The 13,428-nt window shown below is 47.6% G+C and overlaps 1 protein-coding gene across 1 annotated transcript; it reads right to left on the reverse strand.

Annotated features, from left to right (window-relative positions):
• Positions 1-6,535: 6,535 nt before the first annotated feature.
• On the reverse strand, positions 6,536-11,408 carry LOC128333859 (uncharacterized). Its single transcript, XM_053269927.1, has 6 exons — positions 11,386-11,408; positions 9,191-9,513; positions 8,844-8,971; positions 7,858-7,989; positions 7,337-7,416; positions 6,536-6,698 (listed from the first exon to the last, which is right to left on the reverse strand). The coding sequence occupies exons 1-6, from the start codon at positions 11,406-11,408 to the stop codon at positions 6,536-6,538; spliced, it is 849 nt and encodes a 282-aa protein (XP_053125902.1).
• Positions 11,409-13,428: the final 2,020 nt, after the last annotated feature.

The raw sequence follows: 13,428 nt of genomic DNA on the forward strand, positions 1-13,428 counted from the left end.
ATAAGCACTGCTTCTCCTATTCTCCCTCTTCTTCCTTCCTTCTTTGATCTCCTCCACAGTCAGAACTGAGATGACAAGGTGCTTGGGGAAGGACCTGCTCTTCTGCTCAGGCTACTCAGTAAAGGACCATGTGCATTGCTAGATGTAGATATTCCAAATTAAAGCAATCATCATTATCTTATCAAGGTGTCATGCCACTACAGCAGGTTGAAAGTTGCATTTCCATGAACTAACATGCACTGCAGTTATTTAGCCCACTGTGTCTCTGGAGCAGTCTGTGTCAAGGTCCTAATGCTGATTCTGGCGCTTCTTGAATGCAGAAAGTGATAAGGACGCCTCTGCCCATTCTCACACTCCCAAAAAGGGGGACAATGGGCCATTCTGGCACCCAAGGGAGCCACACAGAGGGATCTTCTTACCTCCCCAACTCTGGCTGCATTGAGATAGGCCAGTATTCTTCCGTCCTCCTGCCGTCTCCGGCTCCACAGCTCCCAAGCATCTCTGCTGCTCTGGCCTGAGAAGGAAACATCAGGGGCTAAATATTTATACATCCTGATGACATAGGGGGTTTCTGACAGAATGGCTGGGAGTCTTTCCAGATTCCCCCCCAAGAGGAATTGCCTGAACCCCACCATGGCTCACTGCAGCAGTGGTCCAAAGCCAGACTTGAGAAATAAGAGGTTCGAGTCTGGTTTACGAGAGGGCCTGTATACTCATTGTCTCCATGTTTGCTTATAGGATGGGGTCTAGTGGAGAAGGGGAGATGAGGAAATCCAGCTGAATCAGCTGCTGGTCACTCACTAGCAGAGTCATCTTTGTGGAGGACACACCCTTATTGAAGCACCTTTCGAGGGACTCGGCTGAAATCAGTGGATATAAATGGACCAAGACAAAAGACCAGGGGCTATAATCTTATTTACTGGTATGTGAAACTAAGGCATTTGTTATAGAACACATAATAATCTAGAAAGCAGTGTTGGTCTCACCAGCTTCCTTACCTTTGTGGTGGAGAAGTACTTCTAGGAGCCGGTAGATTCCCTCCCTGGCGTTTCGGCTGACATCCTTCCTGCAATCCATTATGCAGATTCCAAGTTTCGCCACATGGTGGCCCAAACTGGGGAGTTCTGCAGAGTTCTAGCAGGAAGGAAAATGAGAGGGATCTCTGTCATCCACATTGCTTTGTCAGCCCTTCCCCTTCTTTCATGGGCAATGGATATTCCTGGGTTGGGTAGACCAGTCATCTCTTCCCTTCCTAACGTGAATAGACAAGCAGGCCCCTCCAAGAGGGTGCATTTTCCTCTCTGTCTTGGCAAGGGGTTGGTGACAGGATGAACTGGATACCTACAGCAGGGGCGTATCTACCATTAGGCAAGGGGAGGCGGTTGCCTGGGGGCCCAACCAGGGATACCTCACAGGACTCCCCACTGCCCCCTGCCCAGCCCCAAGGCCCCTCAGCCAGTTGCCCTGCTTGCCTCTCTCCTGCTTGTCCTCCTGGGGGGCCATCCAAGCAGCAGGCCAGCTGCCAAGAGCTCCTTTTCTCCCGGGCGCCTCCCAGCTGATGGGCGGGTGGGCGGGGCTTCCAGGGAGGCCTCCGTGTAGGCCTCAGTGAAGCCTGAACTGGAGTTGGCTTAAAGGGAGGCCCCAAGCAAGGAAGGAAGGAGGCAGGCAGGCAGGCAGGCAGAGTGGCCCCCACAGCTCTCTGCAGCAGACCCTCTGCCCAGCCCAGCATTTGCCAGGTAGAAGGTGGACTCCTTTTTGTGGTCACCCCCCCCCCCGCCCAGATATAGGGATCTGCTTGCCATAGGGCTTTGATGTGGACGGGGAGAGACTGAGACGTCTCTGAATATTTAATTTAAAACCGCTTGGAATATTTGCTGGCTTGTTTTGCAACCCAGAAGGTCTGAGTGAGAACTGTGAAGCATGTGTGGTGCTTTTCTTTTATTTTATTTTTCTTATGTGTGAACTGCTCCCCAATAACTTGCAGGGACTTCAGGGTCAATCTGGCCAACATGTGAATGCAGCACCTCCATTCCAGAGGAGATGTGTGTAAAAGGGCTTTAAAAGCCTTCTGTGAAAAATCTCCTGCAATCAAACTTTACTGAATATGTTCAGAATTCTGAGAAAACATACACAGGCTCACACCGCATGGTTGAAAGTCTCCTTTGCTGATCTGCAGCGAGGGTCCCATTTTAATAATTCGTGTTTCTAGTGTGTTCTGGGCATTAAAAGTAGCACAAATATATAGTACTCAATGTATATCACTATATATTGTGAAGTGTGTGTGTGTGTGTGTGTGTGTGTGTGTGTGTGTGTGTGTGTGTCTTCAGTGAAATGTATTTCTAGGCAGCATACTTATTTTGAAATATCAGACTTAAATCTTTGGGGGCCTGGGGTGTACGGAGGCCCTGGACTTTGAGAGGGGGGGGCATTTTAAAATCTCGTCTCTGGGCTCACTCCAACCTTGCTACGCCCTTGACCTACAGGTATATTGCCAGGAGAGCAAACTCTGCCACACGTCAGGCTGAAAGAAGCCCATTTAGCTCTGAGATGAAAGGATAAGAGGCCTGTGAGTAACGTTGCTGCCAAGAGTAACTTTGCTGCCACCACTCAGACCTAATTAGAAAGGATCTGAGACCAACTCTCACTTCTTCCCCATCTTGTTTGTGTGATAGCATAGTCCTTCTGCTGGTGTTGAGGGAGAGGAAATAAAACATACCTAAGTAACAGGTTTTATTGTTGGTGGTGGGGGGGGGGGGAGAGATCTAAGCGTGATGGTTACAACAAGGTTTCAGATGTACATAAGCATAGTGGTTTCAGAATGATGTTAAAATTCTTATAACTTACAGCTTACAGAAATGTTCTGAGTTAAGTTTCTTTCTTTCCTCCTCTCCACATAGGGGTTAGGTGCCTAACTTGATCGCTTTCTTCCTGATGTGCCTCCCCTCTCAGGACGCTCAGATCTACCCTCCGCCTCTCTGGATTTATCCTCTGCCTCTCCTTAAGCCGCACTTCTCTCTTCTCCAGAAAAGTCCCTCCTGTTCACTACTCCTCTCTTGACCCAAGCCTCCAGCTTAGCTTCTCCCCTGTTCATTGTCTGACCAATTGTCATCCAACTGATTTTTAACTATCACCTCTCTCTTACTCTGCCTGCTCCCTCCTGGAGCTTTTCCACATGGGGCTTTCACACTGCTTTTGCATGCTGAGACTTGGGGTGCGTTCCTATGAGGGCGGGATTTAGCCCAAATTCATTACTGAGACAGCAAGGTACTGTTCACCTAGCAAGCGGAATTATACAGGTTTTATCTTTACAAATGGAGCTTAATTCAGAGTATCTGCATCCAAAAATAGTTGTACTTCCTAAAATGTTTTCCTGGGATACTCTGTCATTCTGCAGATACGATGCTGATGTGTGGAGAGACCCCACGGATAAAGTGGATCAAGATGAGATGGAGGTGTGGCTTTGCCGAGTGTTTGCTGACATGATAGCACTCTGGGCAGACTTGTTTCCTGTGCCCTGGAATCAACTTCCATTCATTCATTTCTATTTTTTCTTTAATTTAAAAAATTCTTCCTTCCTGAAAAGCTCAACTCATTTTTTTAAAATTTAAATTAATTTGTCATGGATCTTGGACAAGCTGCGACATGTCTCTATTGCCAGCTACAAGGGTGTTTTTTTGTTGTTTTTTTAACATAGGGATCAATGGAAAATTAGAAAAAAAAATCTTAAGTTGGGAAGGGCTGGCCATGGAGCTCTGAAACCAAGCTCTGTTGTAGCACAGGATAGCAGGACTCTGTGTATTAAATTTGAAGCCCTTGAGACAATGGTTTGATTTTTAATAATTTTTTAGACAGGGAGGGTGCTTTCCCTGTTGCTCTTGCACAAGGCTGCCACCTGGTGGCTGATTGCAGTCTTGTGCAAGATCAACGGGGAAATTAAAAAAGAAAAAAGTGAAATGCCCCCCCTGTCAGGAAAAAAATATATTAAAAATCAGCCAAGTGACTGATTAGCTTTGAATTTAGTACACAGAGTCCCGCTTTCCTGAGCTAGAACTGTGCCTGGTTTCAGAGCTCCATGAAATGCATCTCTGGTCTTTGGAGACCAGAGGAAGGTGCAGACAAGGCCAATTTCACATCCCCACTTTGATTCTTGGCTTTCCCTCTGTTCCCCTAAAATTGAAGGGACAAATGTGAGCTCAAAAGGAAACAGCTCCAGAGACTGGGACAAGTCTTCAGGCCACTTCGATTCAAGGAGTCCAGCCTTCAGACTCACTCCACAAAGCAAGAAGAGAATAAGGATTTCCACTCGCTTCTCTTGGTACTGTTGACTCCCAAAACAAGGACCCTCTTGGCCTTCAAAACCAAGTTATGCCAACCTGTGTGTGGTAATACTCACATCACAATCAGGCATCATCACACTAAAGCGGAGCAAGCTGATGTATTGTTTGCTGGCTCGTGCTCTCTCCTGGGCATTCCTGGAGAGGATCCAGATGCTGATGTGCTAAAAGAGGAAGCAGCACCACAGAATCTCATTGCATGCAGCTAACATTTATTTATTTATTTATTTAACATGGTCTAATACCACCCCAGATGCAAGTCCCTAGCCAGTTTACAATCGAAAAACAAAACCGTTAACATATTAACCCAATTAAAAGAGTTTAGAACACAGATTAAAAACTCTAAAACCTAAAACTTTAAAATGATAAACCAAAAGCCTGACTTTATTTAGCAACTGGCCCTATCCACCCCCAGCACAGTACCTTCAGTGACTGTTGCTGGTGTCTCGCTTACGTTTCTTTTTAGATTGTGAGCCCTTTGAGGACAGGGATCCATCTTATTTATTTATTATTTCTCTGTGTAAACCGCCCTGAGCCATTTTTGGAAGGGCGGTATAGAAATTGAACAAAGAAACAAACAGTTATGTTTTGTATTCAAGGAATGCTTGGCTTCTCAGGGCTATTTACAGGAAACAAACTCATAGTCCTGTTTTGAAGTTCCTTTTGTCTCTGTCACGCCGTATGAACTCTTGACTATCCCCGTGCCTCATCACACAACTGCCTCCCGCATGGACTTAGTCAGGGACTCCAGTGAAGCCTCTGGTCTGGAAAGAAGGAGTCGGATTTCCTCCCATTCTCACCTCTCCTCCTCTGCCCTCTGTTTTTCTGTGGGAATCTGTCAACTGCTCATACTGAGGTGTCAGAAGCCTGTGTGATGCACCTGTGAGGGACCTATCTAGCTTTCTCATGGCCCTTTGCCTGGATTTGAAACTATTCCTCCAGCCACTCCTGTACACGTATAGCAGAATTTCTTCACAGAGCTGGTGGCAGTTCTTCCCCTATGCCCTTATATTGGCTAAGAGTCAAGTTGAGAATCCTTCTGGGGGGAGTCAGGGTCGAGGGCAGTACTGATTTGCCACAGGGAGCATTTAAGTATCTGCTCAGCCACATGCTCCCTAAAGTGGTGCTTTCAAGGAGAAGCTTTACCTCTTGAGTCTGTGCATGTATAGTCTAGCCCTTTGTGTCCAGGGGAGGAAGTGAGTGGCTTCCCAGAGATCTCTAGGATGGAACAGGTGAGTCTGCTCAGTAGTTCCTCTCCTGCGTCTCTTTGATTTGGGGATACTGTTCCTGATCAAGCTTTTATTCAGAGATGTGTAGAGCATATGTGATGCTGTTCAACAGCATGTTGTATGAGATTGCGCATGATGTTCCTGCCTTTTCCGTTGGGCTGCCAATCACAGAAGAGCCACAGTGGCGCATGGTGGGCATTCCCGCTGACTACATGTGGCCCAGGTGTCCATCTCTCCCTGCCGTGCTCTCCTTCCCACCTCACCACCTCTTCAATGTTCTTACCTCCAGGAGGGACAAGAGATGCTGTGTGGTTGGGGCCTCTGACAAAAACCCCCTCAGCATCAGCTCCAGATTGTCTGCTGCGAGTTTGTGCAGAGCCTGAAAGAAAAGAGAGAGCCAGTGTGTAATTGCGGCACTCCCCCCAGGCCCCGCCCTCCAGCATGTCAACAAAGAGGAGCTCAGCACAGTCAAGGCGAGAGCCTTCCATCAAAGCCATTCCATGGATTCCGGATGACAAAATAGACCATTGACCTTCACTGGTTATGCGGCAGAGGCTGCCGGCACTCGCCCATTCTGCTGCCACTTCCACATCTCCTTCTGTCTTCTGCCGCAGGCCTGTGATTGATCCAGTGCCCCCACCCCTAGCAGCATGTGACCCAGTGGTGTGTGTGTCTGTGTGTGTGTGTGTGTGTGTGTGTGTGTGTGTGTGTGTGTGTGTGCGCGCACTGAGGGGGCTCTCCAGGCACCTTCCTGTCTTTCCCGTCTCTCGCTGCTACTCAGAAGGCACAGCAGAAGGCATGGGGGAGCATGCGCCTCGTCGGCCGGGAGTGAGGACAGGAAAGTCGAGGCCACCAGCGGCCCACGGGCCATGCAATGAAGGAGATGGAAAGAGACTGTGTCAGCACCCGTGAATCACCTCCTCTGCTTTGTTTGCCCACTGCACCCCTGAAGATAGAAGGTATCTCAGGGAATTAACAATCATGCCTCCAGGAGGTGTGTTTGCCGGAACATTGATGAATTCCATAAGAATGTACCTGTTTGTGGACATGTCCTGCTTGCACCTTTATGACCCCGTGAACAGCGAAGCGCAGGATCGCAGACTCTAGCTCTGGGTCAGTTGGAGGCTTGATTTTGCTGGCAGGGTAGAGGGGAAAGATAAGTTATGCAGGGTGGCGGAGAGGCTGTCATCCTCAGGTGCAGCCCAAGGCATTTGGGAGCCTGAGGTGAGGCGCAAATTGCTGCCACACCTTGCTCCCCCCCAAGTCCTACCTTTAGCTTTTACACACATGGCTTTTAGTTTGAATCTCCTCCAGAATCGAGAGCGTGAGTCCACATATCAGCTGGATTTACCCCAAAGTCTTTGCAGGCTATCAGGCCAGTTAAGACACGACTCTGTTCCCTCCTGAATTATGGCTGCGCATTCTGGCTTAGCCCAAATTACTGTATGTCCAGCATTAAAACATTCTTGATTTTCAGCAGCTTCCAGAGGAATCAAAACTCCTCTGGGGCCCAACACAGAGCCAATACATCCCCGTTCTTTTTCCAGCCACTTGTACTGATAGTGTTGTGGGCCAAAGGGAAGACCCCTTCTTTTTTATAGGCAATTTCCGTTTCCTTTTCTGCCCGTGTCTCTCCCCTTTATTTTAACTGCTCTGGGGCTTTTGAGCAGGTCTGAAGGTTTTCTCCCCTCACTTGCCCCTTTTACTGCACCCCTTTTGCCAGTCTTCTTGGCTTATTGTGAAGAGAGATCCCCCTTCTCCCAGAAAAGATACCTGAGGCAGGAGACGGCAGCCATGGCATAAAGCAGGAGAATGGTAGGCCCAGACTGCACAGGGGACTTCTCCATCACCACCTGAGAAAGACCAAGGGCCAAAACAGAGCAGAGAAGCATCAATTCATGGTGGTTCCTAGTAGGGGCTATTTCAGCCCACTCTTGAGCTTTCCTTCCAACCTCACCCAACCTTCCAACCTTCCTTCCAAAGCACTTGTCTATATCTTGATCGACCACTTAACTCCCTTGAGTGGGAATTATAAGTACTCCGCAGCCTTGTGGCTGTTTTTAAGTGGACTTAGTGGTCCTGTTCCAAATGGCTGCGTTGTCCTACTCTCTAGCAAATCCGCAAGCTTTACTTTTACAGAATCTTCTCAAGATAAGCTTGTGAGCTGCCCTGGGAGCAGTTTGGTGTTAAAAGGCGGAATCTACATTGGTAACACAAATGTGTTGACCTCCCAGTCCCACCCCTTATTTAACTTCCATCTTTTCACTCGATTTCTGGTCCTCTTTCTCACTCACCACGATTTCCTTTAGCAATTCTCCTTTGCTGTAGGGGAGATCCAGAGTCTCCTGGCCGCTCTTATATGCAGCCTTGCAGCAAGCACAGAGGACCGCGAGGAAATGGACATCCTCATCCTGATTGTTGGCTCTCTGAAGTTGCAAGAGAGTCAAGCAGTTAGGTAAGAGAGGACATTCTGATAGGGTCCAGCACCCATCCCACGGTGGCTCTGAATGGGAGAGGAATTGAGGACCTTCCCACCCTGCATAGCATTCTGCTAGTGCACAGAGAGATGGCAAAACTGAAAAGGGGATGGAATCAAAAGGGGTGGGATCCTGTAGGCTACTGTGGAAACTGTTCTGGGCTCCGTGGCTGCTTCTGCTCCAGTCATTTTGTCCCGGAGGCACACATTTCATCCACTCAGTGTTTTCAGGGGATCCAGATGACACGAAGGGCAGGGCAACCCAGCACTTTCCAGTATTTCCAATGATGCCCTCTTGTCTTTTTCCACACCCTCTTTGTGGTGCAATTTGGGAGTTAAAATACAAGGGCAGTGCCAGATATCCAGGCACAGCACTCTGGAGGTTTCCCAGGACTTCCGTCCCTTAAAGGAAATCCTTAAATAGGCTTCTGTTCTCCGCTTCTGCCCCTTGCCTCAGTTGTTTCCTGTTCACTTGTGTGCCCCTGAATCAGCCCAAGTTGCAGAAGCCACTTGGAAAGAAAGGACTGAGGACTGAGGAGGCAGAAATGAAATAAAGGAGCAGGTGCTGAATGGGGCTTAATTCTGAGTATCATCATGCAGTAAGATCATGATGGTAGGGAGAGGCATTGCTGATTTTCACAGGGAATATCACCGTGACAGTCCTATATGACATGTCACGTGGAACCACCGTTTGTGCCCACCCCCCTCCCTTCCATCTGATGGCAGAAAAGCAATTGGAAAGGTAAAGGTCCAGAATATGGAAGCAACCTGTGGAGGAAGCACCTGGGATGTGGGGTTTTGTACCTCCTCTCTGTCCTCCATATGCCTGTGTATGATTTCCATGAGATCCTCATCCACTTTCCAGTCCTCCAGCTCAGACTTGTAGGAGGTGGCGGAGAAAGGGGAGCAGTGCAGACTGCTGACTAATGGATCTGGGGGGAAGAACAGAAAGAATGTGCAGACATATTAATGCACCCATCTGTGTCCTTCTTCCAAAAAGGACCCAGTTTCTTCTCACTGAAACCCTCATTGTTTAGGAAGAGTATAGCTACCTTAGAACCTGCTTTGCCTCCCAGCCTCACCTATTGGCCTCAGTTTCTAAGATTCTCAACCCCTAAATTACCCCCACCCAATCCTGAGCACCTCTTTACCTCCAGACTGGTTTTCAAGTCCTCTGGAGCTTTTCCTGTGTTTCTGTGCATCTCTCCCATCCTCGACAGCGACAGCCTCCCTCTTCCTGGACAGATGATACCACTTGGGTCTGGGTGGGGCTGGTGGAGTGCTGATGCCAGAACTCCGCTGCTGTTCAGGTTCCTGGTGGTGTCTTGCTTTTCTGCAGCAGGCTAGGAAGTGCCAGCTCTTAGGGTAAGCAGCCACGGGAACTGTGGCACCCTCTTCTTTTCTTTTGCTGCTTCGTCCTTGTTCACCAGACCTGGGCCTAGGGTTACACAGGAGGGTCCGCAGGCTTTGCAGCCTAGAACCGAGTGGAAAGAAGATGAGAGGTGGGGCTTGCAGGGTCCTCCTGCTCTTTGCCCCTAGACTGAGCTTGGGCCACCTGTTAGGAAATGTTGCTCTAATATGTCCAGCCAGTAGGTGGCACTAGCCTTTGCTTAAAAGGGTCAAATGAATGGTCCAGCACCTGGACTCATGAAGATACACACACACACAGGTGTATTGAAACATTAGAGCATGTCCTGAGGACAATCTCTATTAAAAAGATGCTTGCCTTAGATAGAGAGGAGAAAGCCCCAAGGCTGCCCTGAAATAGCAAAGAGAATGATAGAATCAGAAAGTAGAAACCTCTATGAAATCCTACTTACATCTTGCTCCCTTTGTTTCTCTCACTAACAGAAAGCTCAAGCACAAACACAGATGCACGTATGCACGCTTTCTCTCTTTCTCTTTTTGTCAATATATTATACTCTATATACAACTATATATGTAATTTAATAATAATATAATACAACTATATATGTTGTATGTGTCAACATATATAGAACACTTTAACACGGCAGAGAAAAGCATATGCTCCTGCTCCCAGAAAGCACCTCTGCTCATGTGACCGATGAGTGAGCAGGGGGAGGTGTAACAAGAGAGGTCATGTCCCAATGGACCATTGTTCCTCCTGAGTTCCATTGTGACATTTCTCTGAGTGGCTTTTAATCTATGTTGAGCCTCTGAATTTACTTCTGATTTGCTAGATATGTTTTCAGTGGCTCTTGGACAACCGGTTCCATAATCAGAGGGGCACCTAGGGAATTTTGGAGCATGGACCTAAAGGTTTTTGAAGGCTCCTCTCACACATACAAACAGATCAAACATACAAACACTTTTAGCATGACCACACCACCTGGGACAGACTAAAAAAGGTTTTTGGGGACCCCCAAGGGGACTGGATGCCCTGGACTTCAGCCCGGAAGTCCAGGGGTAAGAGCGCCTCTGTCCATAACCATGATAACCAAAATACTTTAGACTTATGACTAGAGATATAAGAATGAGAAGGAATCAGAAAACCCTCTTTCTTTATTTTTGGAGGCAGCTTTGGTCTCCTGCCCAGATTGTCCAATTATTAAAAGTCACTCCTCAGTGCTAACTGCAGGGCCGGTGTTACCATCAGGCCAACTAGGGAGCCGCTTAGGGTGCAGAACTCAGAGGGGCGCAGAATGCAGACCTCAGAGGGGTCGCAAATAGTCTGGCACCGGTCCTGGCTAACTGGCCTACCCACAATTCTAAGTTGGCATTTCAAAGTAGTGCTAATGGACTGACAAGGCCACAACACCTATTTGCATGGCATTGCTTTGTTTTGCCTTCCCTCTGGGTCATATGATTAGTGCTGCTTATAGCAGATTCAAGCTATATGCAGCATTGTGCAACCCTCTTTTGAATGTAACATGGTAATAGCTTTCCTTTTCCACAGAGAGTCGAGAATTAACTTGAGCACAAAAAAGTTTACATAGCAAAATAATTGAGAAAATGGCTCCCTGTCTACAAAGGGCTCACAATCTAAGAATAAACACAACTGAAACACCAGCAACACCCATGTGAGAAATGTTACTTTCCAAGCCTTTACACCCCCAGATTCCTCCAAGAAGGGTTTTCTCTGCTACCACCAGCAGTTCCAGGCAGGCTGGATGCCTGAAATAAAAGTACTTGAGCCCCCAACTCACACAAGCTGCTGCTACTACTACTACTTATATACCACCTTTCAACAAAAGTTCTCAAAGCGGATTAAACAGATTTTTTAAAAAAAATTAAGATGGTTTCCTGTCCCCAAAGGACTCATAATTTAAACAGGAAAATAAGGTAGACACCAGCATGCTAATACGGGTTGAGGGCAACCCCCTACATTCCAGAAACTTTCAGTAGCATGATCTAAAGTGGAGTAGCCCCTTCAGAATGCAGTTTGTTCAGTACTAAAGATGTTATTCACTTCACCCCTCAACTAATTTTTAATTAAGATGTATGGCATAGAGTTTGTGTTGGAGGAAATGACTTACAATGAAATGAACCTATGTCTAGGTTCTGGCTACATATTGGTCAGTGAGAGACCTATAGAAACATGGTGCTGAGCGAGCAAGCTAGAAGCATTCTGTGGAGAAGGAGGAAGTCACTCCCAGGAAGTTTCTGAGTACATTCAATCAACTGAGGGGTCATAGCGGCAGAGATCATCGGGAAAGAGTAGGAGACCCTAACTGACTATCTCTACTCCCAATGCCCTAGTTGTCATTAGAGTTACTGGTGCAAAAGGTTGATGCCATGCGGAGCTGAATCTCCAACAGATTGCCAGTTATTGTCAGGAGACTTATAGGTCTATAATTTGAAGGATCTAGTTTAGAACCTTTTTAGCCTACTTTCCATTAGGCTTATGAGATCACCCGGCATTCTGTGTCTGTGTGTGTGTGTTTGTCCATCCGTGTGTTCCCGCCCCCCATCAACTTCGCAACGCCTGGACCAATATGAACCAGATTGGGTAGAGTTGTAGGGACACATAGGAACACCTCAACGGCATAGTCTGTGATGATGTCATCCACCCCAATCCAAGATGGCAGACACGTAAACCTTTAGGCACATGTGGGCTAACTTGTGAACCGCCTAACCGCTTTGAACCAAATTTGCTACAACTGTTGAAACACATAGGGATTTCCAAATGGCATGCCAAATGGCATCCCCCTGCTAACTTGGCAAAGAGGCACATTTTAACGTGGTGATTCTCTTTATTTAGCAGGGGGAAAGTAACTGGCCCTATTCACCCCAGCACAGTACCTCCAGTGACTGTTGCTGGTGTCTATCTTGTGTTGCTTTTTAGATTGTGAGCCCTTCGGGGACAGGGTTCCATCTTATTTGTTTGTTATTTCTCCGTGCAAACCTCCCTGAGCCATTTTTGGAAGGCTGGTATAGAAATCGGATGAATGAATGAATGAAAGAATGAATGATGTCATCCACTCCAATTCGGGTTTGGTATTGGAGTCTCCTAGGCTTGTGGTGCTGGGCAACTTCAATGTTCATTTCGGGACCAATTTGTCCGGGCTCAGGAGTTCATAGCGGCCATGACGACTATGGGCCTATCTCAAGTGGTCTCGAGACCGACGCACATTGCAAGTCACACGCATGATTTGGTCTTTCACTCTGATCAGGGTGGTGTTCCGTGGGTGGGGACTCCTGTGATTTCCCCATTGTCATGGATGGACCACCATCTGGTTAAGGTTGGACTCACAGTCACACCCCACCTTCGCAGGGGCGAGGGACCTATTAGGATGGTCCGCCCGAGAAGGTTATTGGATCCCATAGGATTTCAAGAAGCCTTGGAGGGAATCAGTGTTGGCTCTGCCGGTGATCCTGTTGATATCCTAGTGGAGAACTGGAACAGCAAACTCACCGGGGCAGTAGACATGATCGCTCCTAAGCATCCTCTCCGACCCGCTTCAAAACTGGCCCCTTGGTATACGAAAGAACTACAGGGGCTGAAGCAGCGAGGTAGACAACTAGAGCGCAGGTGGAGAAAGACTCGCCTGAATCCGTCAGATTGCAACATAGAACTCATTTGAAGACCTGCTCAGGTGATATGTGCAGCAAGGAAGCTATTCTTTTCTACCCGTATTGCATCCGCAAGTTCACGTCCAGCGGAGTTGTTCATGGTTGTGAGAGGACTAGTATGTGCCGCTCCTCCCTTGAATCGGAATCTGAAACCATCGATTACCCGCTGTGATGTGTTTAATGAATTTTTAGTGGAAAGAATCTCTCGTATTTGGGCCAACTTGGATTTTGTCTCCACACTTACTTCAGTATCTGCTGTGGAGGTATCCAGCGACTCCTCTTACGTGGTTAGGTTGGATCAGTTCCAGTTTGTGACTCCTGAGGATGTGGACAAACCGATTGGAATGGTGCGGCC

Source organism: Hemicordylus capensis, chromosome 1, assembly GCF_027244095.1.
Source record: "Hemicordylus capensis ecotype Gifberg chromosome 1, rHemCap1.1.pri, whole genome shotgun sequence".
Lineage (NCBI taxonomy): Eukaryota > Metazoa > Chordata > Lepidosauria > Squamata > Cordylidae > Hemicordylus > Hemicordylus capensis.

What these genes read in the sequence shown, in the direction of transcription:
- LOC128333859 (XM_053269927.1), bottom strand. Translation starts at nt 11,408, where the DNA reads ATGCTACTGAAAGTTTCTGGAAT. An exon ending in CTACTGAAAGTTTCTGGAAT is followed by an intron (nt 9,514 to 11,385) that starts GTAGGGGGTTGC and finishes ACTCGGTTCTAG; the next exon opens with GCTGCAAAGCCTGCGGACCC. An exon ending in ACTTGAAAACCAGTCTGGAG is followed by an intron (nt 8,972 to 9,190) that starts GTAAAGAGGTGC and finishes TCTTCCCCCCAG; the next exon opens with ATCCATTAGTCAGCAGTCTG.